At 40.9% G+C, this 26,380-nt stretch overlaps 3 protein-coding genes across 3 annotated transcripts in view; all 3 read right to left on the reverse strand.

Annotated features, from left to right (window-relative positions):
- The window catches only part of LOC149935261 (protein-lysine N-trimethyltransferase SMYD5-like), a 286,480-nt gene that overhangs the window by 187,456 nt on the left and 72,644 nt on the right, over positions 1 to 26,380 (reverse strand). The window lies entirely within an intron of this gene.
- On the reverse strand, positions 962 to 6,973 carry LOC149935268 (uncharacterized protein C2orf42). The gene is made up of 13 exons (XM_090154276.1): positions 6,615 to 6,973; positions 6,203 to 6,551; positions 5,968 to 6,116; positions 5,761 to 5,905; positions 5,373 to 5,684; positions 5,101 to 5,307; positions 4,928 to 5,035; positions 4,655 to 4,863; positions 4,438 to 4,594; positions 4,151 to 4,381; positions 2,739 to 3,715; positions 2,513 to 2,677; positions 962 to 1,051 (listed from the first exon to the last, which is right to left on the reverse strand). Exons 1-11 carry the CDS (start codon positions 6,828 to 6,830, stop codon positions 3,705 to 3,707), a joined length of 2,094 nt encoding a protein of 697 aa, XP_090010402.1. The 5' UTR covers positions 6,831 to 6,973; the 3' UTR covers positions 962 to 1,051; positions 2,513 to 2,677; positions 2,739 to 3,704.
- LOC149935269 (uncharacterized) lies at positions 16,572 to 18,998 on the reverse strand. The gene is made up of 4 exons (XM_090153563.1): positions 18,825 to 18,998; positions 18,435 to 18,699; positions 17,825 to 18,383; positions 16,572 to 17,271 (listed from the first exon to the last, which is right to left on the reverse strand). Exons 1-4 carry the CDS (start codon positions 18,996 to 18,998, stop codon positions 16,572 to 16,574), a joined length of 1,698 nt encoding a protein of 565 aa, XP_090009689.1.

Raw genomic sequence — 26,380 nt, forward strand, 5'->3', positions numbered from 1 at the left:
AATGAGGCTAAACAGTACGACAGATGGCGGTAAAGTGTAGATTTTCTTGGGAGAACGAAGGAGATATACTTGTTGCGAAATGTCAACAAAGTAATTCTATGTGACGGTTTTCAGTAGTTCACAAAATATAACTAAAAGTAAATTGACAATGATTTTATGCAAAGGAAGTAAATTTTATTGCAATAACCTTTGAAATTACTATTACACACGTTCCTTAGAACATTTAAAACCTGAGATTAGTCATTACAACTCAAGAAAAAGCTTCGCCATAAGTCTGAGACTTAAATTTTACTATTTAACAGTTGCTAGTAAAAACAACAAAACGGATATTACAATATTTGCAATATTTTGATATTCTTGAAAGTATCACAGATTTAATAAAAAAACTCGAACCAAAAAGAAAAACATAAAACAGTAGTAATTATTCGTTAATTTTTCTGTATCCAAATAGGTACATCTTCTTCACTGGCTGTTGAACCAAATGATGAAACGGAATGATTAAATTTACTTCTTAAATTATTCCAATTTTTATACATGCAATCCGAATTACAACTACTATTCGACAAAGTGTGAACTTCACATTTAGATGGTTGTTCAGAATTTGACGCAAATGATTCATAACTTATGTTATCTGAACTTTTTGGAAGTCTCTTGGGTTGTTGGCACTCATCAATTCGAATATCAGCCACTACACAATCCACATTTAGGTTATTCAGCACTCTCGATGTATGCTTACTAGTAATTGGAATGACAGCTTTACGACTGTTCCTGCCTTGAAAATGAGTTTTTCCAATTTTATTGCCAGTTTTCATAGCCATAAATGAAGCCACTGTCAAAGGCCTTGAGCCAGTCTCATTTTCTGGATTGGATACTGATACTGGACAACTACTTCTGAACCTTGAATTTCGAACTAGTTCCAATGCAGTTCTAGATCCCAAAGATTCAGACTGGTCAGAAATCTTCGACTTTGAAATCACATTTGACTTTATATTTTCCATCTTTCAAATAATTCTTCTCATTCTTTGAGCCAAATACAGTTAAGCTTCGCAATCTATGTTAAACATAAATTATTACACAAGAGCTTTAGTTGCTGCTTGGTTAAACACAGGTGGATTTATCTCTATAAGCCTCTTTGTGTTTCCTCACAGGCAGCTCTGTCATTTAATAACCTTCTGTAATGTAGGTGTAAACATAGGATGTTATAATTTATGTACATCAGCCTAGCTAGCATTGAAGTTTAATAAACAGAGGAAATTCTACCAAGGCTGTACGCAATTTTGTTTGGTCTACAATACTGACAAAATTGAAGCCTCAACGGGATGTCGTGACACGCATTTTTATACCATTGTATGGGGATTTCGATATTTTTTGTTCGTAATAATTGACAAACTCGGGAGTTTAATGAAGATAAAAAAGTAATAAATACTTACAAAAAGAAACTAAACACTAGGCGTTTTAGTACCTTCTTTCAAATTAATTCCGAATGAAAACTAATAGTCACCAAAAGTAACGCGTATGATCACATACAAATTAGTGTATTGATGCTAAAATCTTTAGTAAATTTCAATAACTGCTGTAATAGTTTTCTAGTTCCGATTTACTACGTAAAAGGTACTCCCTACAAAATGTGAAACAAACTAATGGGAGTGTCTCTTTAGTCATCTCAAATTACGTCATGCATTCTAAAGAAATCGAAAAAAAACCTTGGGGCGCTTACTTTTTTATCAGTGCGTAACGCAATTCGTCATTCAAAAAGAGTGAATTATTAAATGCAAATAGTACCGTTATCATAATTTGTTAGTTAACAATTTTTTGGGTAATTTTTTTTAAATATTTTGGGGCCGAAATCAGGTAAATGCAATGAGTTTTGACTTAAAAAACTTTCGACCAATCAAAACATTTCTTGTCGAGGCGCGTTGTTTAAAAGCGAAAATGCGGGTTCGTTATGTCTGTCGTGGCGGAAATGTAAAATACGCGAAAAAATTAATAAGACCAACAACTTTAGAAGTTATTTGAAAGAAATTTTAAATTAAAAAAGGGCAGAAGTTGTACACTGTTCATGCGTTCTCCCTTGTTAACATAGAATATATATGAAAATAAGCGAGACAAAAATTACCTAATGTAAATTTTGAATTTATTGCAATCAGCCATTCTTTATTAACTTAACCCACATTATGGATAGTGTAAAGAAAAGTTACTTTAAAAGGCTATTAACTTCAAAGTCAATGTGAACACTATTACCAGGGAATAGGTTTTGGTAAAATAACATAGTTGATGTCACCCAATTTATCATCTTGGACACTATACTAACAGTGGCGGACTGGTTCTAATATTTTGGGCTGCCAGAAGACAAATGGCCCCAGCTTTAACAAGTATAACGCTATCATGTATGAGGGGCCCACCTGCCATCGGGCAGGTTCACTCTATGGCCAGTGCGCCACTATATACTAAGTTTGAGCATTACAGTTAAAGCTTAGTTAATTACCTAAAATATTAAAGAAATAACACTCACTCAAGTTTTCCATTAGTCTTATTTCTGTGAAAGTAATGGAGTTAAGGCCAACGATAAGTGGCGTTTTATGGCAGGATGGTTGATGCTAACAGGCATCCATCCCTTCATGGGCAATAGCGAGACCAAATGAAGGAACTTTACTCTCTTGAAGCAATAGGAAGTAATCTGGTAAATACCGAGAAACAATCATGATAAACCAATCAATACCAAAATATTTCATTCGTACCTTCTACAAGTTCATAGCAGTAGAAATATGTATCTTCAACCATTGCATATCTTTGGAGGAAAATAAAGATTTGTGTAATTTTCATACAGATTTTCTTTCTCATTAAATAATTTGGCCTAATTGGGAGCAGTTTGCTAATTGGCCATCCAAAGGGTTATTGGGGCTTTCAATTTATTATCTTTGACATCATTCATCATTGGCTTTTTATAGCTAAAGTTGTATTCCTTGCACCATTAATGTTTTTAAGATTTTTGACAAAGCTTCAAGGCACTAAGAAGAATGCTAAGTGTTTCTAAGTTCAATGTTAATTTTCACTATATATATATGCACATTTTTTGTCTTTGGACCTTTCCCACGTGATCTGTAAACGTTTTTGTCCAATAAAATTTTCTGAAAAGTTTGTCATTTGTCTTTAATAGTTACAAGCCTTTTTAGCCTTCCTTATCTATACCAATTCTCTCACAGCTTAAAATATCTTCAACAGCAACATCATCACCAATTTCGAGCTATATGTTATCATCCATTGTCAAATCAACCGTATTGATAGCATTTTTTCATCTGAAAAACTCTGACAGAGCTTCATGGGTTCATTGCAAAATAGAACTAGCTTCCAGTTTTTTCAAGTTTCAAATTTCTTTGTTATGTTCAGGCCCCCTAGGGGTTCAATGGTTCCCAGAAGCAAGCAGGAGGCTCTTATTCCTGACTGGAAAAGTTTAGACAATAATACATTCCACAGGTGGCAAAGATGTAGTCTGTCCACTGGTTGCATAAACATTAGCTCATTATGGATATAGAAGATATATCTTCATTGTCAATGTCTCTACTATATTTACTCTCAGCGCATAAAACAACTCCTGATAAGATGTTTTCCCAAAACAGTTTGGTTAACTTAACACAATTTTGATATTAAAATCAAATAAAAAGTTGGAATTCATATCCACATCAGTCGTATTTCCACCAGAAGTTTTACTTTCCAGCTAAAAGTAATGTACAATACATGAGATCTCAATATTTGCATATAATTCACTATTTACAATATATATGAAGCTCAAATTGAGGGATAGGATAATTTCCTGCACAAACGGTACTGAACTTAAATAATACGGTTTATGTAAAAATAGTAAAATCTACATAAGCCAAAAATCTAAAAGTTCCCTTATGGAAGAAGACATTATGAATTGAAATTTCCAATGACCATGAACATCATCTTCAAGGTCATTGAGAAAATATCTCAAGAGCTATTAGGTTTTAACTTAAGTTTCAGTTTCAATTAGACAGTTGATAATCATTACATTTCGATTAATTTTCACCACCTAAATGAAATTTAAAATTCTTTGCAAAACAAGATTTTTGAATTATTATGGCTTAACTATTGATTAGAAATCAATTATAGTTTTCAAATATGAACTCACAAAGAATGTTCGGCTGTATCTTTCTTTTCCTGATAGAAGGATTATTGGTGACCATTGGTGCTAGTGAAGTCAATTTTTTTTCCAATTTTGTCCATTCCACTAACTGCCCATTTTTCAAATGACCAAATTGAAAAGAAATGGTCATTTCACCAATCTTACATTTTGGCAACAAATCCGGGACCCATTCTATTATAAACGGCACTGGCTCCTTTTGTACACCTGACATTATTCCTAAAAAAACTTCTTGTAGCTACAAAATATATAAAAAGAAATAAAAATTTCCTTACCAACTCTTAAAAATGTCTTGTATTCCACTGGTTTAATTAAGGGAGACTTTCCCAGTTTACTAAAGTTGACTAAATCTGCAGAATCTTTGCCTCCGTAATAAACTTCAAATCCATCGTCTCTAGTTCTAACAAACTTACGAGTAACTTCCAGTGGTACCTTCAACAGAAAAAAATGTAGTGATTTGAGTTTAATAGAAAATGTCAAATGCTCACTCACTAATGCTGTATCAAATATGGTTTTCAAATGAAGTACATTAGTTATTTTCCAAGTATATTTAGTGAAAGTTCCTAGAGGTAACATTTCTTTTTGTATAAAACCAACGGTTGAATTTGGAAGGCGCTTTTTATTTGTTCCAGCTGATATTCTTTGTTGCAAACATTCAAAAAAGGCATTCGGAACTTGGAATTTGATTGGATCGGGTTTTCCTAAACAATTTTACATCCATCATTAAGAAAAAAAAGCAAAAAAATTATACTTAATAGCAAATACCTGTAAATTGATAATGCATAGTTTGATTGACGCGTTCTGTTACACTGGCTAGCCAATCAAGGAAACTTTGGGCAACACAAGTTTCATCATAAGATAAACCATTTACGCCTATAATTAACAATCAAGAGACACAATGAAAACCATTCAAAAATCTTATACAAACTTTTCCTTACGGTTAATCTTTCTTGGTGTTGGCATTACGCTCGTAAAAGGTTTTGACTGCAGAGACTTAGATTCTGTGGTAGGAGGAGAAGGTGGGGCTATATTCAGTGGTTCCGAAGTTGAGATGCTACTAGGTGTTAATAGACTAGTGCTCTCTGACATTGAAAATAATGGTGAGAGGGCACTGTCATCCCCATTAACATGCACCGTGAAACATTCTAAATATAAGGAAAAACTTGTGGTAAAAATTATAATGAACTTATTCAGAATGTTATACTCATACCAGGTGAAGTTTCAATGTCTAGTTTGTTTTTTCTTATACAAGAAAAACGAAGATCTTGAAGAATGAGTTGAGTTTCATGCGTTGATTGGGAATCCATATCAGAAGCATCTCCCAATAAAGTGTGATGCGTTAAATTAAGATCAACTTCACCCATTATTTCAACACCGGTGACATCCTCATTTGCTAATTCTTGAAGTTCATTTTCTTCTTCAACCATTGTACCAGCCAAATTTGGATTATTAACTTCGATATTTGAACTTGTGGAAGGAGAAGGAAGAAACAAGAGAGGCTGATCCAATTGGCAAGGAGATTCTTTAAGAATAAAACTAAAAAATTTAAAAACCATTTTTCAAAAAAGCAAAAGCTAATCTCTGGATAAAACATTTACCCGATAATAAAGGTTTTAAGAATAGATATTGAGCAAACTCTTCACGCAAAAGGTTATCACTGCTAGCAAATGCGCAAAGGCTTGCGTAAAAATGAACGCAATGAAGTTTGCTCTCGTCTCCTTTGGTACCAAGCTTTTGTAATTGCTTAGAAATATGCAAATGAGATAATTAACATTAGCTTAACATAACATGAAAATAGTAGTTACTTTTGACGTTCTACAGCCACATTGATATCTAAATTCTGGTTTATCTCGGTTTTTTGAAGTATCAAAGAACAATATATGCAAAAGCCCTAAAGGATTTCTGGCACTGACTTTACATTTAATAACCAAGTTCTGCTTCGAAACTCTCTGCACTAAAATGAGATGAAAATAAGCTATATTTAAATGATCAGATTTTAAAAGACAAAATGTTTAAAAAAAACTGAATAAACAAAAAAACCTAAGGGTCCAGATGATTGGGTTGCCAAGGTCCATATTAATTGTTTCATTTTGCTTGAAAATGGCAATGTATTTAAAACTGAATTTTTCAGTGTCAATGGAATGGCTTCTGTAGAACATGAATAACACGAAGTCAGGTGTGAACATTGACTCGCTGCAGTAGTTCCTGATAAATAGGACAGACTATCTCTAGACACAAGTGATTTAACACAACCATCCACAAAACAATACGTAGTAGAGACAGGAGATTCCAAGCCAAGCTCTTCCATTTCTTCATTTACATCATTTATAGAGAGCTGGACAAACCCTCGTGTATCAGGACCTTTTTCTTTAATTTTTACAGAGTAAATCTAAAAAAGACAACTTATAATTAAGACCAAATGAGTTTGCTCTGGAAATAAGCTACAAATTACTTGGCTACTTGATCCTGTTACAATCTTCACAGCTTCAGCAACAACAAGTGGTCGTTTCTTCTCAGTGTTCTCTTTGAACACTACGTCACAAGTTTTATTCTTGCAAATTTTTCCTCTTGTACCATTGAAATGGCCACATTTGTGACATTTTCGTATTCCCCTTAAGGTCGGGCGACCCAAGTCACCCAAAATGTTTTGAAATTTATTACTGGCCATTTTGAACAGAAAAACTTAAAAAGCGATAAATTAACCAAGGCTTAAGATTAGTTGTTTTATCCGTACGAAATGGTGGTTGAAATAAATTAACTGTGCGATTTTACCCACCGGGAACTACTTTTTAAATCAAATCTAAAAGCTATAATATTTGAATAATTTGATGAAAGAAAAAGGTTTCAAGTTACTCCACTGACATAAAGCGGACTCGCGGAGTGGAGACTTTTTTTTAGTCGAGTCTTTTTTTTTTATATATACACAGTTTACACACATTTATTTTATTTATTTATTTGCAATAAATAAAACCAAGAAGCTAGGATAGCTTATATGTAACGGTAAGTCCAAGACAATACAGTAGGTATATACTAAATAATAATATTAATAAAAAGGGAGAAAAGGAAGGAATAAATATCTAAAAAAAATAATAACAATAGTATATTACAGGGAACTATGTTCGTAATACTATGTGAGGTTTTATTATTTTAGCTCCATTGCTTCTTGTTCTGCGCAAGGGTTCGAGTTTAAAAAGGGCAGAGAAATTGCACGCAGAGGTACCTGTCCACATGCTCCACAAGGCCTTAGACACCAGCATAACTGATTAATCAGGGTGAGATAAGTGTAACGGCCACGCCAACGGGGCGATACGTGGGGACAGAGGTGGGGACACCCGTGGCGGAAGTATTCCGATCACCCGTTGGGGGATTGGTGGTCATCCTCACACGGCCATCCACAAACTCTGCCTCCCAGACGCTCTGGATTACAGGAGTACGCCACTACTCCCAGTGGGACAATTCAGTCAAAGAATATATTCTTTATATTCTTTGATTCAGTCCTCTCGTCCATTTGATTAATCAGGGCGAGATATGTGTAACGGCCACACCAACGGGGGAATACGTGGGGACATCAGATTATAGTATTTATATACCCCCAATTCCACTAGGCACTACTGGGGGTACCACAAGTTATACAAACTAGTTTGTATCATACGTGGGGACACCCGTGGCGGAAGTATTCCGACCACCCGTTGGGGTATTGGTGGTCTTCCTCAAACGGCCATCCACAAACTCTGCCTCCCAGACGCTTGGGATTACAGGAGTACGCCACTACTCCCGGCGGAGTGGAGACTTTAGGACGGTGAAGAGAATAGGTGGTTTTTTTTCGCTTGTCCGATGACAAAAAGTGTAATTTTTTTACCCTAAAACGTTTTATTCGCCTGTTCTTGGGGTAAGATTTACCCTGTCCCGAATTTTGTTGGCTTGTTCCAGAGCTCTAAGGTTACACTTTTTACTCCTCCTCGAAAGGAGGTGTAGAGGGAGCAATCTAGCTTTGTCGTCTGTAATCATGACTTGTTTAGACCTCTTCACATGAGGCAAGCTTTTTGTAAATAACCTTTAACCTTTAACTACTCCCTTGTTACTCCAACTCGTTTTTTTCGTCAAGACATATTGAAGTAAAATGACGTCATATGGCTACACTTTTTAACCTGCTCAAAAAACCCAGAACAGGTGAAAAAAAACACTTAATATCCATGGTGAAGAAGAGTATAATTACGTAAATCCGGAACATTATGAATTGGGACTAGTACCGCTAGAATGACATAGGTGCGTTCGGGAGTCGTGGTTTCGCCAACCAAATTCCGAAATTTCGAGCAAAAATCTCTAGTAACCTTGGGCCCACTCAGCCCAATGGTGTATTTTTCTCGACGAACCTTGCACTCAGCCGTCAACTCTATCATTATACGTGTGGCGCCATCTATAACTTTCAAAGTACAGACCTATTGCGGTAACTTCTGCTATGTAAAAACTATACGCCATCCTCTGGAAAGAAAGAATTACTACGTACGTGGAACTCAATGGTTTCCTTAAAGGGGCTCCAAAGTTCGGTGGCAAAATATGTGTAAAGTTAGTAAAGTGCAAAATTTACGGTTGACTCTGCCCGCCTCTGCCAAGGCTGAGTGAGGGGTTGGGGGGGGGGGATGAAAAGCATGCTCAATTTTCTTTATTTTTCCACCCCTTTAACGAAGCCCAATACGGCTTTCGGCATGGACGCCGGATTTCGGATAATATCTTTGTGTTAACCATTGAATTGGGAATAATACTGCTAGAATTTCAATTACTTTTTCGGTTGCCATGTTTACGCGGGACCTGGGGGGGGGGGGGGGGGGGGCGATTCTGTAAAAAATCGAATGGGAATTCGATCTCGATAACCTATACCACGTCGAGATCGACAGGGTATAGGGTATCGAGATCGAATTCCCATTCGATTTCTTACAGAATCGCCCCTCAGAGATGGGCAAAAGATGTGATTACTCTCGAACGTGTGAGTGTTCAAGTTGTTAATAGTTGCTTGATTTTAGAGCAAACGCGCAGAAGACCCGAGTCGCCCCCAGCTACCTCTAACAGAGCGAGTTCCATGAGAGCAAGAGGTATCTCGCTCTGGCTGGTTCTCTCTAAGCGAAGATACGCTTTGTTCTCTCAAACTCGCTTACGGCGTGGTGAGCGACCTTATCGAGATCGAAAGGTTTCTTTTTCTTTTTTAGTGCTTTCGGCGCCGAGAAAGGTCGATTCCAATCATTTTGACGTAGCGTTCACAAGTTACATTTTTTAAAACGGCGAGTGTTTTTTCGAGAACAGAGGAAAATTTTGTTATCTCCTATTGTTCTCAGAGCCCGTAAATCGGCGTCCGGTTCGGCGGACAAATTTACGTCTTCATAATGTTGACCAAATATGCGTTTAAAAAAGCGTAAAACACAAGGCAATTAAACATATGAGCCTTTGAATTTTATATCCAACACATTTATGCTTTTGCAATAGTTACGGAGTGCTTTATCACAGTCTAAAAGGAACTGCCTTATTATAAGCTTCTAATATACTAGGTTTTCAGTCAGTGATGTAGCAAGACATTTTGTGCCCTAAATATTGTGAATTGTCGATGATGGTACTCACACCGTCGGTGATGGTACTCACACCGTCGGTGATGGTACCTGCACCGTCGGTGATGTACTTGCACCGACGCACCGTCGATGATGGTACTTGAACCGTCGATGATGGTACTTTAACCGTCGATGATGGTACTTGGACCATCGATGATGGTACTTGGACCATCGATGATGGTACTTGGACCGTCGATGATGGTTCTTGAACCGTTGATGATGGTACTTGGACCGTCGATGATGGTACTTGGAACGTCGACGATGGTACTTGGACTTTCATCAACGGTAGAAGTACCATCAGAATTATGCTGTTCGAGTTTCACGCAGAAAATTACAGGGCATAGTTACTTTGAAGTTGTGTTCTATAATAAATAGGAAACTTGCTCGTTAGTGTGGTGTATTTTAGATAACATGATACTATCATGAAACCAAAAGTTACTTTTGAAACAACAGTCGAAATGATTCACTGTAGCCACGGTGTTGACCGTGCGCGAGATGGTAGTCGGTCATGGCCGTATATCTCGCGCACGGTTGTTCAGGTAAATCATTTCTACTACCTCTTTAAAATTCGCTTGGTGGTTCATAGCTGTACCATGTCATCCAAAATACGCCACAACAACGAGCTAGCTTCCTATTAATTATAAATAAAACCACCTCAAAAGTAACTATTTCCTATACGTTTTAGCTCGAAACCCGAACGGCAGAACTATCGCCAGGAGTAGCCTTTGACAGCGCCTCGATGGGGGAAGATTTTCTTCTTGTGGTGACGTCACTCGGTTAGTAACTCTTAGTAAAATATTCCCCAAAGTGACAAATTTATGGACCAATATTATAGACTTATGGTATTACGACTAAAGTTTCCCGAAGTGAGCTGACCAGTAGTTAGTAGATGAATTGTGGTCTGCCAATATGAAACCGTTAAAAAATGCTATTAGAGATCTCTCACAATCTTTAATCCGTAGCTACATGTGCCGTAGCTCTGACATAGAAATCTCATAGGTAACTAGAATGCTGCCGTGTAACTGGCAAATGGGCCAAACGCCGTGGCAGACGATAGCCAGATCTCAGCCAATCAGAGCTCAAAGAGTGGTTCTGCCAAGAATTTAATGTCACCAGAGAGAATGACGTCACCTATCTCCCGCTATAGTAGCGGATCCTAGGAGGATTATTATCCTCCTTGGCGGAACCACTCTACGGCCTCTCATTGGCTGAAGGTTCAAGGCGAACTGGCGTCAAGCTCGGCCGTAGGCGGCAGCATTCTAGTTACCTATGAGATTTCTATGAGCTCTGAGAACAATACGAGATAACAACATTTCCCTCTTTTCGCGAAAAACGCCCACCGTTCCAAAGAGGTAGCTCATGAACGCCACGTCGAATAGATCGGAAGAGACCACTCTCAGTGCGGAAAGCGCTAAATGTAAAAAAATAATCCCTCCGCTCGCTCATCGCGCCGTAAGCGAAGCTGAGGTTAGAGAGAACATGCTCTTTGTAACGAGAGCGAACCGCCCCAGAGCATAAAAAACGCTCTCTTAAAAATCGGCTACTCATGTTCACGCGAACTTTTAGGGGTATTGTAGTTTTCGCTGTTAGCAAGCTTAGTAAAATATATTTTTGTTTGCTTACGTTTTGAGTAAACGTGATAAGGATAAGATTTTTTATCGTAATCTTTAAGCGAGCCGATATTATTTATTTATGAACACTCACATCTTTTGCCCACCTCTGCGCGGGACCTGTTCTGATAAGACTGTACGAAATTCATCTTTTTAATTAGGTGGTAGCGCCATCTATATTTTGTAAAGTTATATGGCTAAAAATAAATAATTATTAGCTAACTCACCGTAACTTGAGTTAAAAAGGATCGTGTTGACAGAATAAAATTATTTTCAAACAACTTCAAAGGTTTGTGTGTTACGAGTAATCATACATTTCAATTTCGCATTAGATTCGCGAAAAAATTCAAATGCAATATAGTTTCCACCACTAGAGACAGATGCCGCCACGGTAGAATGACAAAGTTGATAAAGTCTCCTTTATTGAACGAAATTGGTCCCGCGCCAGCCAGATTTAGTTATTCCCAACTCAATGGTGTTAACCCAGCTAATTGAACTTTACAAACTAAGAAGCCGCCCTCTCTTTTGTGGATTTCTCGACCTAAGAAGGCTTACGATAGCGTCCGTCTCCCCCAGTTACGGACAACCCTGAAAAACCTGGGCCTTAACCAACTAACAATTCGGAATCTAGAGTGCATGTACAGTGACGCCACCAGTATTTACAGTGCCCAGGGGGTTACAACACCCCCCATGCAGGCCACTATTGGTCTCCGCCAAGGATGCCCACTCTCCCCAGTACTCTTCTCAATCTACATTAACACTCTGGCAGATCAATTGGAAAGCTTAGGCCTGGGGGGTTTTGTGGATGCCGGGTCTAGCAGACGGATTCCATGCCTCTTTTTTGCGGACGATGTTTTGCTGATATCCAACTCTGCGCCTGAGCTTCAGACCCCTTTGAACGTATGTTCCACGTTTGCTGAGAACAGGGTTCTACGCTTTGGTAGCGCGAAGTCTAAAGTGTTGATCTTAGGGGGTGATAATGACGGAGACAATTTTACCCTGCACGACCAGCAGATGGATATCGCAACAGAATACACCTACCTGGGAGTCACCTTCTCCTCCGAAAATGAAAACTATCTATACGAATATGAACGACAACTAGTACTAAAAGCTACAAGGCTCAGATGGGTGGTGAAAAACTTGGCCAACAACTCGTATAACAAGTACTCTGTGAGTCGCACTCTTTGGAAATCGGTTGCTGTCCCGGCCGTGACCTATGCCAACGAGGTACTAGCCATGACAGGCCCGACCGTCACGGCCTTGGAATATGCACAGTGCAAAACGGGTAGAAGTGCCTTAGCTGCAGGTCCCTGTGCGGATAATGCCGCCATTAAGGGAGAACTGGGTTGGAGCTCAATGCAAGAACGGGAAGCGACGAGCAAACTGAAATACTTAGGGCGGCTTCAACTGATGCCGAAGACTATGTACCCTGGCATTGTTTTTAGAGCAATACGTCAAGCGAGCATAAAGACGAAGTTCAACAAAAGGGTGGAACAACTAGACAGAATCTATGGCATTGGGACTAACAGAGGAATCTCCCAAACATTGCAACAGTGGGCTGCGGAAAATAGATGGTTAACTGAAGTATCTCAGAAACATAGCTTACAACAGTCTATACAAAGCAAAGAGTAAACCGATGCCTGAATCGTTTTACGATGGGTCTTGGTATAGCGGACTGCTGTTTGATGCACGCTCGTGATCATTACTGACTGGCAAGCGTGAGGACTTACAACACGTACTATTGGGATGCCCTGCGTTGCAACTTGAGCCGACTCTCTCTGAGTGGAGGGCACAGCACCTCGACAGTCTTCTAGGTTTCACGGGTAATACCAGTGATAAGGATATGAACCCAGTTAAAAGCATGCTGGGTGCATGGAAACGTGCAAAAGATTCATGGAGAAGAGCCAACAATAGGCGAAACTATAAAGTAAATTTGGTCATAACCAACTTGTTAAAATGGGAATACAAAATCACGTGACTACCATATCACAGCCAACCTCAATTCGGTAACTCGTGTTCATAGTTGGCCGTGCGATGGTAAATAAAAAAAATTATTCCTTCCAGATACTGCAGACAGCTAATTAACTTACACCCTTCTATTACAAAATAATTTAAATAATAATAATAATTATATAATTTAGATGAATCGATCCAAATTTAAACTATTATTAGCAAAATAAAATGAATAATAGTTCGTATTTCTTAAGATAGATGGCGCTGCAGTTCTCCGCAAAATCACGTGACTACCATCTTTTCAGCCCCCCTGGACTTTATAGTTTCGTCTATTAATCCCCACTTCCATAACTATACGTTTTTTTTGGACATTATCAAATGAATGTTACTTGAAACAAAAAAGGGAATGATACTAGTTCGACTAAAGGACCGCTAATGAAAGGATCGCAGATAAATTAAAATATAGTTTATTGAATGATGTTTGACAAGAATACTAAAAATTCATATAATATTTACAGTTTATATGTACGCTACTAAAAACAACGCATTTATCAAACACAAAAAAACTGTCGTTAAAAGCAAAAGTAAAAGATAGTTTTTGTTTAAGTTTACAACGTGCACGCAGGGCATAGCTGCTTGAGGGTTTAGAAATGAACAAACTGAACGACGTTATAAATAACGAACTAGTAATTTATTAATGAAGGCATTAAAATAATATTTACAAATTATATACAATTAACGAATATTACTAGATTAGTACTGTAGCGACATTACTGCAAGAACTGCAGAAGCTAAATGATAGGCGGTTTTATATACGGTCGAAATCTTATCTCTAAAGGAGATAACGGAAAGATAAGATTTCGTTGATAAAAAATATCTTCATTGCTCTTTTTTTTCAACACTCGCCCTCAATGAAGATATCGCTGGAGTGATGATGTAGTATCGGGTCATCTTCGTTGAAGCTTCAACGGTTCCCAATGACCTTTCTTCTCGTGAGGTAAGTGACTAGAGCGTGTCTGTTCTGCCGTCTTCGGAAGTACATCGCAGATAAGGAAGACCTTGTCGACTGGAGTGCATGTGCAGCAAGTGTTTTTCCTTGACGTTAGTGTCGATCGATCTCGAAGGACAGGACCTGTAGCTCAGGATGGCTCGTCTCGGGATACCTCATCGGATCTAACTATCTCATCTCGGCTGCTGGACTCTGACATCTGCTCGCCCTGTCTGGTGACATCATCATGAGCAGGGATAGGAGTTTCAAAGGAACATCGCTCGGGATCGGAGTTTACATCTCGGGATCGAAGAACTTTGTCTCGCTTGTTCTTTGAAACGGCAGCAAGATGGACAGGGTTTGAAGGCTGGACCACCTGCATATCCACACGGTATAGAGACTCGACTTTTCCTGGAAGACGTAGTCGACGCTTGCCGTTATACTTCTCGTACAGTCCGCAGGCTGTTGCCGTAGCTTGAAACTCCAACTTTGGGTTTCGCTTCATGGCGCTCCTGAGGGAGAGAACATTGCAGGCGAAGTCTCTGATGTACCAGACATTGTGGATGACTATGTGTTCAACTGCCTTGCCGATTTTGACGCGGACTTTAATGTCCCCTTCCCCACCTGCAGTCATCCGAGCTTTATTTCCGACTTGTAACATGGCCGGACTGTCGAAAGTGCGAAAAGTGGTGAAATTCGAGCGTCGTTCGTCACGTGCTGAGTTGCGCCGGAGTCAAAAAACCAGAGCCTCTTTGCCGATGAACCAGCCACGAAGCCGTTCGCAGCGAGGAGATCTGTCGGGATTTCATCGTCGGTGCCTTTGGTTCTAGACGTTCTTTTAGCGTTTCTGCAGTCTTGGGTCAGATGCCGATATCGTTTGCAGTAGGAACACCTAGGGTGTTGCTTTCGGGAACTCTGCCTTGACGAGGATTAAGTGCTACTGTTGCCTTCTCGCCTAGCTACCAGCCCGGTTGATTCCGTGAAAGCATCTCCGTCTCGGGTCGCACGGCCGATCAGTAGTCATTGCAGTTTATCGACAGTTTGCTTTTCTTGGGGATACTGAATTCTCGATATTCATCATTCGGCAAGGATTCGAAGATGCAAACAACCAGGATGCAGTCATCAAAAGATATATCTTTTTCTCTTTTAGCGGTAGTCAATACGTCAGCCCATATGGAACGTAATTGGGCGAGATGGGTTGCCGTGTCGACATCTGGCGATTTTGTAGCTCGCATTAACTGTGCAAGGAGCTTTCGCAACCGATTTGACGACTTCTGTTCGAAAATCTCGAGGAGCTTAACCCCACATCTCTTTGGGCGTCTCGCAATCGGCAATCATGTTCTGGACTTTGCGGGACAACACTGACCAAATGATGGTGCGGCCGCTACTGAACGCTACTTGATACTTCTTGTAAGCACCCGGAAATGTCGCTTCTGACGTCGTGGTTCTCATCGGTTCTGTCCAGTCTCCCGTGATAATCTCATGAATGTCCCGAATGATCAGGACATCGTTGATCTGCCTCATCCAGCTCCGCCAATTCTCGGGACCATCCATTCTTCAGGATACAGTGGGTCAGGATCAGGTTGTTGAGAATAACAGGAACTAGAATACTGGAACCAGGACTCAGCTGTTCATTGGCTTCTCAGCAGCCTTGCGCAGTGGGAGCGTGCTGGGCCCATAACCTGTTGAAGTTTACAAAGTGCACGCAGGGCATAGCTGCTTGAGTGTTTAGAAATGAACAAACTGAACGACGTTATAAATAACGAACTAGTAATTTATTAATGAAGGCATTAAAATAATATTTACAAATTATATACAATTAACGAATATTACTAGATTAGTACTGTATCATTGATCTTCAGACCGGATTGCATCGTGGCCCATTTGGGACGTTGCTGAAGTCTGGATAAATACTCCTGGGACCAACGCTTCCAGAAATGTTGTGTAAGTTGTTGCAAACGCTGCCAATGTGATAAGTGATTGGGATCAATCGTAGAGATGTCTGGTTCCGGAACGGCGGTGAGCGACTCTCCGATCAAAAAGTGTCCCGGCGTGAGAACTTCAAGATCGTCTGGACTTCCTGATAGAGCGCAGATAGGGCGGGAGTTCAAACAGGCGCGTGGTGAACTCTTCAAAGGTCAGTAGTGCATTAGCTGTGACACGGCGAAGATGGCTTTTTGTGGACTTAACGGCAGCCTTCCAGAGCCCGCCGAAGTGAGGGGCTCCAAGCGGATTGAAATGCCACGCCGTACCGCTGTTGGCTAGGAACTGATTAACCTCGTCCGATTGCTTCGGTGAACAGGATTGTTGTAATAGTTTCTGGAGCTCTTTGTCTGCTCCGACAAAATTGGTGCCACAGTCTGAATACAACTCTGCGCAACGGCCTCTGCGAGCAGTGAATCGTCTGAACGCAGCGATGAATGCTTGTGAAGTAAGGCCACTGACCAATTCAAGACGAATACCGCGATGTAGCCTTTCATAATTCGTTGTCGCCCTCGTAGTCTGGATACCTTGACTGAAAGCGGACCAGCGTAGTCAATTCCGCTTTTTAGGAATGGGCGAGCTGGTTTCAGACGGAACGACGGCAAATCGCCCATCAGCTGCGGGATCGCTTTTGCTCTCTCACGGTAGCAAGTGACGCATTTATGGACGATCTGACGAGTCAGGTTACGGAGCCCCAATATCCAAAAGTCCTGTTGAACTGTCGTGGCTAGAAGGAGAGCTCCAGCATGTAAGTTTTCTTCGTGAGCGTGTTGTACCACTAGCTTGGCGAGAGTACTGTCGCTTGATAAAACGATGGGATGTTTTTGGTCGTAAGGTACATTAGCATGCCTGATTCGTCCTCCAACTCTTATCAGTCCGTTAGAGAATAGAAACGGGTACAATAGGCGAAGACGAGATTTAGTTGATATATCTTTTTTTTTCACCCAAGTCCTCCAATTCGTGGGCGAATGAAGTTGACTGTGCGGAGCGGATCAATCTGGTAAATGCGTCTATCAGTTCCTTGCTCGTGAAACGCCCGGTCTTTGGAAGGTGCGAGTCTTGAGTACTTTTTCTCTGGTTTCTGTACTTTTCATAAAAGCGAACGCAAAGTGCCGTGATTCTCTTCAACTTAGTTAGCGATGAGAAACGTGATAATAACTCGAACTGTTCATCGTGATGAACGTGATATGTGCGAATTGATTTCTCTTCTACCGATGTATCTTTGATTGTACTTCTTGGTAATTGAGTTTCATCTTCCTTCAGCCATTGTGGGCCACACCACCAAAGAGGATGACTGGCTAGTTATTTCGCTGAAATCCCTCTTGTTGCACAGTCAGCTGGATTGTCCATTGTACTAACATGGCGCCAATGTCTTGCTGTTAATTCTTCTAGGATTTTAGCAACCCGATTGGCAACGAATGTCGTTCATCGCGACGACAGAGCAGATAGACAACTCAAGGTAATGGTGGAGTCAGACCAAGCAAATGTAGGAATGTTCTCAAGTGGTAAGGCTTCCTTGATTTATACAAACAATTCTGTTAATAGGTAGGCGCTGCAGAGTTCAAGTCTGGGAAGAGAGATTTGCTTGATCGGTGCTACTTTCGTCTTGGCCAATAGAAGATGAACGTTGGTGCGATCGCCGACCGTGACTCGAAGGTAAGCGGCTGCTGCGTAGGCTGTTTGTGAGGCGTCACAGAATATATGTAACTGATAGCTTTCTCCATGTTGAAACCCGACCCATCGATTTATTTTGATTTCTTGAAGTTCGGGTAGTTTAGCTCGGTAATTAGTCCATACTCGCTCGATATCCCGTGGTAATGGTTCGTCCCAGGCCAATTTTCTTAGCCAAAGCTGCTGAAACATGATCTTGGCAGTGATTATCGTTGGCGCCAGCCATCCCAGAGGATCGAAAACACGTGCAACGTCTGCCAGTAGCCCTCTTTTCGTGATGCCGTTGGACCCAGGAGATAATGAAACTGAGAAACGAAATTCGTCAGTCGCAGGATTCCACCACAGTCCAAGTACCTTGACCACATCTTCGTTCGTAATCTCCAGGGGCAGCTTACACTCTCTAGCCTCCGGGGGGACTGCTGATAATATGAGACTGCTATTCGATGACCATTACCGAAGCTGAAATCCACCAGCCTCCAAAAGCTGGATAAGTTGTCTTTGAATTTTGAGCGCCGACTGTTCATTCGCGGCTCCAGACATGCAGTCGTCCATATAAAAATCTTCTTTTAGGACCGTAGCCGCCTGCGTGAATCTGTCACCTTCGTCCAAACTGAGCTGTTGGAGTACCTTGGTCGCAAGATATGGAGCCGAGGCTGTCCCATAGGTTACGGTTGTCAAATGATATTCTTTGATAGGTTGATTGATGTCTTCTCGCCATATAGTATTCGTTGGTAACTATGGTAGGCGGGATTCACTTCAATCTGTCGATACATTTTTGCGATGTCGGCCGAGAAACCAATGCGATGAAGCCGGAACCGAAGAAGGATTGATACGAGATCTCGTTGTATCGTTGGTCCTACCATTAATTGTTGATTGAGAGAGACTCCAGTAGACGACCCCAGGGACCCATCGAAGACGACTCTTAACTTCGTCGTTGAACTGGACTCTTTTTCGACTCCATGATGTGGTAAGTAGCAGCATTGATTTTCGTTCTTCTGTATTTGCGCGACGACGACTTCCTCCATCTGACCCATTTCAAGGTACTCTTTCATGAAGTTTTGGTATCGTTGCTTCAAGGTAGGACGAGCTTCTAGTTTTCGTTCGATTTGAAGTAGCCTTGAGTCACTACCTTCTTGGTATTGTAGCGCGGGTGTCGAATGTTGGAGATCTCAACCTAGGGACAATCGACTTAAGCGAATCCCTAAGGTACCCGTCTACAATTAATAATAATGACTGAATACGCCCGGGACTACTCGCGTAACGTGATATGGTGGGGTTAGCGAGGGTCCTCAGTATTAAATTGGTGTCTAGGAGAAATTTGTTATTTAACGTATCAAGCCAGTTGTTAGATTGCCAAACACTAATTGATTTAATTTAAACTCAATATCCTAACCAAACATTTAAGCTAACTTAAAACTACCTAAACACTAATTAAACTAAATGAAATATTATCAAACTAAGCAACTGGCCAGTGCTCGCGGCATTAACGAAATGTAAAATCTAGGTTGCAACCATTACTTAACAAAGTTCATCCCGAAATGTTCAGTTGAACTGCGGAAACGTTATCGAAGTGGCAGAGTCCGGTTGGAGTCGTGGAAGAATCTGAGCGACGTTGTTGACGTTTCGGAACAGCGGAACACAGAATTTATGTTGGTGGCGATGGTATCTCGTACAGTATGTTGAATGTAGCCGCTGGATGGTTGGGCATAACGAATTGGCCAATATAGATTGTTCCTGTCCTTATCTTCAAGTCAACACGTTTACAGCTCGAAGGTTAAACAAAACACGACTTTAACGTCCAAAATTAGTTGAAATATCAATTATTTTGCTCCGATCATAAAATGGAGTCCTTTTCAAATCAAAATCCGAACCGTTACTATTTCTTTTTTTAGCTCGCGTCCGAGCGCGCGTTATTAAAAAAACTCGCGTTATTTATCTCGCGTATTATTTTCCAACTCTTCAATTTTGAGAATAAATATAAACGTAAAAATATGTATAATACATGTAAGCATATTTTAACACAATAAATAATTTATAATATATATAATGTATAAGAAATATAAATGACTATTAAACAACTGGTCTTAGACACGTCGGCATATCAATAAGGGGTCAAAGGGGCGCTGTGATCTCCTCGCTATCCCACAAAAACAAAGATCTCCCGGTAAAAGGACGGGCCCTTCCCTTACCTGGGGTAAAACACCAACAACCGAATCACCCAATCACCAAAATATTCGACCAGCAATTATTTTGGGGGAAAGGGGATGGTATATTTCTTATTAATTTGATATTTCGCATTACAATTCCCCCCCTACTTAAGTCGAACGTCCCCGTGAGACCACTTTTTTAACAGTGATAGATAAACAAAAAAAAATAAAGTTAAAAAAAAAATATGAGCTCAAATGAAATAACTACAAATCTTCTGGTGCACCATTTTAACAGGCCTTTAGAAACTACAACAAACCAAAAAAAAAATACCAGGCACACTATCGTCGGACTCTTCCAGTTTGTGGGTCTCGTTGACGAAGGTTGTGAACACCATAACTTGCCGGGGAGCTAGTAACTACAGGGGCATCGACATTTCCATCTATATCTGAATCCCTTAAAATACAATCCGTTCGCTGTGCATATGGTTTTAACTGGCGGATATTATGGGTCCCTTTCAAAAGTTTTCCCTTACCGTCCGCTAACCTATATGTCCATTTGGACAACTTCGCGGCCACCCTGTACGGTCCATCAAATTTCGGCGCAAGTTTCACGGCATAATTATCCGCGTTGCTCGATTGAAAATGCGTTTTTTTTAATACTAAATCACGAACGTTTAATTCGACATCCCGATGACGCTTATCGTAAGAAGCCTTCTGAGTAGCTTGCGCTTTCTCAATATTTTTACGGGCGTTTTCTAGTGCTTTGGCTACATCTTTAACAACCCTAAGAGAATGAACTTTTTCTACGTCTGCGCTCAAAAAGTGGTCGGGATCGTGTTCGCTTTGTATACTGAGTGCAGTTCGGAGCTCACGACCGAACATCAAAGCGGCCGGAGTGTATCCGGTGGTTTCAGAGGGGGCGGTTCGCATAGCCATAGCGTATTGCTGTAATCCGCTATCCCACTCTTTATGATTGTTTGTCACATAGGCCGAAATTTTTATACCTATAGTCGCGTTGAACCTTTCGGTGAGGTTCGATTGGGGTGTATAAAATGAAGTAAACCGCTGTTTAACATGGAGCTTTTTGAAAACAGCTGCCATTAACTTAGACGCGAAGGAACTTCCATTATCCGAGACAACGACTGCGGGAAGTCCAAACCGAGAAAATACATCGTCGACTAAATGTCGAACGATCCCGGGGCTACTCGCATTACGCAGAGGGAAGACTTCTATCCACTTGGTTAGGTAGTCCGTTATGACTAATATATAGTTCTTTAGTTCTTTAGTTCTTTTATTGCTCAACAAGAGGTCTAAGACCCATCACGTTAAGACAGTGGACAATACAAATTATACATATACATAGAAAAAATATATACAGTTTGTATGTACAGGAAAACAGTACAATGTGAGGGAGATACAAGGGAAATAAAACAAAATAAAGGAGTTATATTACATTATTACATGTAAACGAGTTAAATATGAAGTTCTAGGAACTCAGTTAGCTCCTTGCGGAACTGTTTGGGGTTGGGAATGGACTTTAGGAAGTCCGGGAGAGAGTTCCAGTCACGAAAGCCACGGTTGGAACGCGGGTAAGGACCTTTAAGGTCCATAGAAATTACTTCCCATGGCTGGGGAATAGCGCTGGGTTTCATTAGACCCGGGGGCGCCTGATGAGAAACCTTATGCGTTTGACAAACATCGCACGAACGACAGTACTTGAGAACATCCAGAGTCATACCATCCCAACTATACTGACTTTGGATGCGTTTTAATGTTTTTTTGACGCCGAAATGTCCCGCGGATGGGATATCGTGGCTAAGATGCAAAATCCTAGCGCGTAGGGATGTAGGTACTAAAACTCGAAATGTTTCCCATTCGACTGGGTTGGCTTTACTGATGTCTTGGTATAAAATTCTATCGCGGATATCGCAACGGGGCGCAACTTTTTCAACCCAATTTCTGATTGAACCGTTAGCTGGGATTTCATTATCCTCCATATATCTTATTAATGCTCCTAATTTTTCATCAGCTCGCTGCGCGGTGATTAATTCTGTATTGTCGAACCGAACTATAGGGGTAGAGTTCGGTACACCGACGATGGCATTTACTTCTCCTTCGGGGATCCGCGATAACGCATCGGCTACCACGTTATCTTTGCCTGGAACATGGTGGATCGTGAAGTCAAAAGCCTGCAACCTAGCGTTCCAACGAGCGAATTTGCCTGTTGGGTCAGGAGCACGATGTAACCATTTTAGTGCCGAGTGATCGGTGTAGACTTCGAAGTGAGTGCCTTCGACGTACGGGCGGAATTTCTCTATGGCCCAAACAACTCCGAGACACTCACGCTCCGTCGTAGAATATTTTTGCTCAGTGACGCTTAGTGACCTACTCGCGAACTGAATAACGCGGCGCTGACCATCAATGTGCTGAGCCAAGACGCCTCCGAGGCCTGTCAGTGAGGCATCGGTAAAAATTTTAAATGGGTGATTATAATCAGGGGTGCAACGAACCGGGGCTGAGGACAAGCGCTCTTTCAAAACGTTAAAAGCGCTTTCTCGCTGAGCAGACCATTTCCAAGGAGTGTCATTATGCAACAGCGCGTTCAGAGGGCTAGCAATTTTGGCAAAATCCTTAACAAAACGTCGGTAGTAGGATGCCATTCCTAAGAAACGCCGAAGCTGTTTAACATTTTTCGGAGTTGGAAAATTTCGCATCGTTTCAGTCTTTGCTGGGTCGACCATTATTCCGGAGTTGTTCACTATATGTCCTAAAATAGCGCATTCTTTTTGGCAGAATTGCGTCTTTGAAGCTTTAATAGTTAGGCCCGCCTTTGACAACCGGTTAAACACCTCTTCCAATGTTTTAATGTGTGTTTCAAAGTTCGCAGATGCTACAATAATATCGTCAAGGTACGCGCATACGCCACGTCCCGACATATCCAAAAATAACGAATTTACTAGGCGTTGGAAGGAAGCGGGTGCGTTACAAAGGCCGAACATGAGTACTTTAGGCCGAAACAATCCTCTATGGGTTACAAAACTAGCTATGTCCCTATGACCCTCAAAAATTGGCATTTGCCAGTAACCACTACGCATGTCAAGGGTCGTAACAAAGTTGGGTTTGTGTAGCGAATCGAGAATATCGTCTATCCGTGGTAACGGATAGACGTCGCGTCTTGTAATTAAGTTAATTTTTCTGTAATCTATACAGAGTCGCTGGGTTCCATCTTTCTTACCCACCAACAAAGTGGGACTGGCCCAAGGACCAGAAGAGGGCTCAATGATGTCGAGAGTAATCATCTCGTCGATGATTCTATCAATTTCGGCACGCTTTGCGGGAGAGAACCTATACGGGGCGGTCGAAATTGGCCTATCATTTGTCAAATCAATATAATGTTGAACGCGATCAGTGCGTCCGGGTACTGTAGAAAATATAGGTTTAAATCTGTTAACTAGGGATTCTAATATTTCTCGTTGTTCTAGATTGACCGGGGCGGCTTCTAACGCTTTAAAAAGTTCGTCTTCATCGATTAAACCTTCGGTAACTGCTAAGTTGAAAATTGAATTGTTACTAAAATTTTCCTTGGGATAAATACATATAGATGGTGGTTTATCATCAACTAACTGCTGAACGCTTAAGTGAAAACAACTACCTGACCTAAAGGAGTCACTACAGTTAATTCCACCCTTAAATTTCAATAAATGATTACTCTGATCTTTCCAATAAAAACTACTCAACTCGTGGTCTACGACCATGCCGGTATGCCTTAAAATATCTTTCCCTAAAATACAAGTGTAGGGAATATTTGGGCAGTAGACTGCCTCAAATTTTACCAGCTTTCTAGGCAAACCAAAATTGACGGTTACTGCCCCATCAGTGGGTAAAAGGGTTCCATCGGGTTGACGAAGGCCTAAAACAGATTGAGAAGTTTGACAACCTAAATTTTCTAATAAGGGTTTGAGACTACTATGAATTATCGTATGTGTTGAACCAGGGTCAATGAGGGCTACGCACGGAACAGTTTCCAAATAAATGTCTAATAAATCTTGGCCCATATTAAAAATATCTGGGTACCCTGGTGGAGAAACTGCCGCGCTAGCTAATTGGGTTGTGTTTATTGTTGAGATGGCGGCCTGCTGCCTGTCAATGCGGCAGAGGCCGTTTCTCTGAACCGGATTCGGAGGGTTCCTAAGGTTAGGACAACGATTTCTAGCGTGGCCGACTTCTTGACATCCGTAACAAGTCAAGTTCGGGTTGAAATATGGTCCTGGTCTACCATTAATGGATTGAGTGTTTGGAGCCTGACTACCAAGGTTGCTAGGTTGTTGCCCGCTATAACCACGCGAGTGAGTATTATTATGAGCGCTTTGATTATGGTTTTGGTGCTCAGTTTGGTTAGTGTGATTAAAACTGTGATTACCCCGATTATTACGGCGAGAGTTCTGGTTGCGAAAACCATTAGCGTTACTATTACCCCAAGAGGTGTTGTTGCTTGATAAATCATGGTTTCTCGAGGAGCCAGATTCAGCCTGAAAACTATTTTCACCCTTACGGCGTCCATGCTTTTTCTCAATTCTTTCCACCTGGGTAGCACTATCAATAAGTTCACGTAATGTATCGTATCCTCGCGGGTTTATTAAATGAATTCTAATATCATCTCTCATGTTTCTTTCTACATATCTAATCTTTTCACGTTCGGACAAGGAAATATTCAACTGACTAAAAAGTTTTTGCATTTGTTCAGTGTATTCGTAAACCGTTTCCTGAGCGTACTGGAAGCGATCGAAAATTTTATCCTTTACGTGATCGTCGTGCGCTGTACGCTCAAATTGCGCGCGCAAACCCGATTCAAAATCATTCCACGAACTAAAAGGCTGGTTATCACAAAACCAGTCGAGCGCGGCCCCATCTAACATAGCCGGAATGCATTGTTCCAGGAAATCGTCCTCACTTAAGCGGCTAGTTATACGCATTTGTTTGGCGCGTCTGAGAAAATCTTTCGGACCTGTGTCCGTAGGTTTACCGGAATAGGTAGGAGTTTTAAATGGGTTTGAGAAAATAAATGGCGCCAGACTCATTGGCGCGGCTGGCATTTGACCTTGAACATTAAAAGCAGAGTGTTGCACTGAGGAGGTTACCATCGGGTTCTCTGAATTAGTTGTTACCAATTGTGACGATAAAGAGCTAGGCATACTGAGGCTGAGATTAGCCAAGGATGGGACAATTTGATTCACACCAACCGGTGGAATTGCTTGACTCTGATTTACAACCGTTGATGCCAATGGTGACGGACTTTGGTTCGTGGGAGATTGAAATGCACTTGTCGATGCCAAGGGCAAAGTTAGATTACTAACCGAAGAAAGTGCCAGTTGCGCCGAAGTTACAGTAGGCATTGTTGCCGGTAAAGTAATAATTCCCATGGCAGGTGCAGAAGACGCTGGAGGCGCTAAGGGCAGCCTTGCATTTTGGAGTTGGGTTAATGCGTTTTGAAGCTGCTGCTGCTGTGTCGCTAAAGCTTGCAATTGCGCTAAAATATTGTTCAATACGTCCGGTGGGACGTTAACTCCACTACCACTAGCATTACTCGGAGACAGGGGGTTGGTATAACCAATGCCCGAGGTAGCAACATTACTTGCGGCTGGAGATAGCGTTGGGATAGGTGCGATGACCTGATTGGCGGAACCACTACTTGTATTCATCGTACAAGGTATTAAGCTAGCGGGGTTCGCGGATACGGGAGTATTCGACGCGTCTCTATTTGCGCTTCGCTTTTGGTAACGAGCTTCTCTTTGTCGTTTGCAATATTCAAGGTAAGTGGGACTGTAATCACCACTCATAAAGCTATATAAATCTTACCAATAAAATATGGAAATGCAGATAATTGGTTAGGGACTCTAAATCAAATCTAGCTAACTTTCTGGAATTGCCGACGAATTTAAAATAATAAAAAAAAACCACACACACACACCTATTACGTATAGGGAATAGCAACAAATATCATTGCGTTGTCAACCAGAGAGAAATGATAGATTTTGATAAAAGCTACCAACTAACAATTGACTACCAAATTATAAGAGGAAACCAAATTACTCTTCCATTAAACATAAAAGATCCCGGCTGGGCCCCCAAATTGTAGCGCGGGTGTCGAATGTTGGAGATCTCAACCTAGGGACAATCGACTTAAGCGAACCCCTAAGGTACCCGTCTACAATTAATAATAATGACTGAATACGCCCGGGACTACTCGCGTAACGTGATATGGTGGGGTT

The sequence above is a fragment of the Leiobunum rupestre genome, chromosome 7 (assembly GCF_980474605.1).
Source record: "Leiobunum rupestre chromosome 7, qqLeiRupe1.1.hap1, whole genome shotgun sequence".
NCBI classification, from domain to species: Eukaryota; Metazoa; Arthropoda; class Arachnida; order Opiliones; family Sclerosomatidae; genus Leiobunum; species Leiobunum rupestre.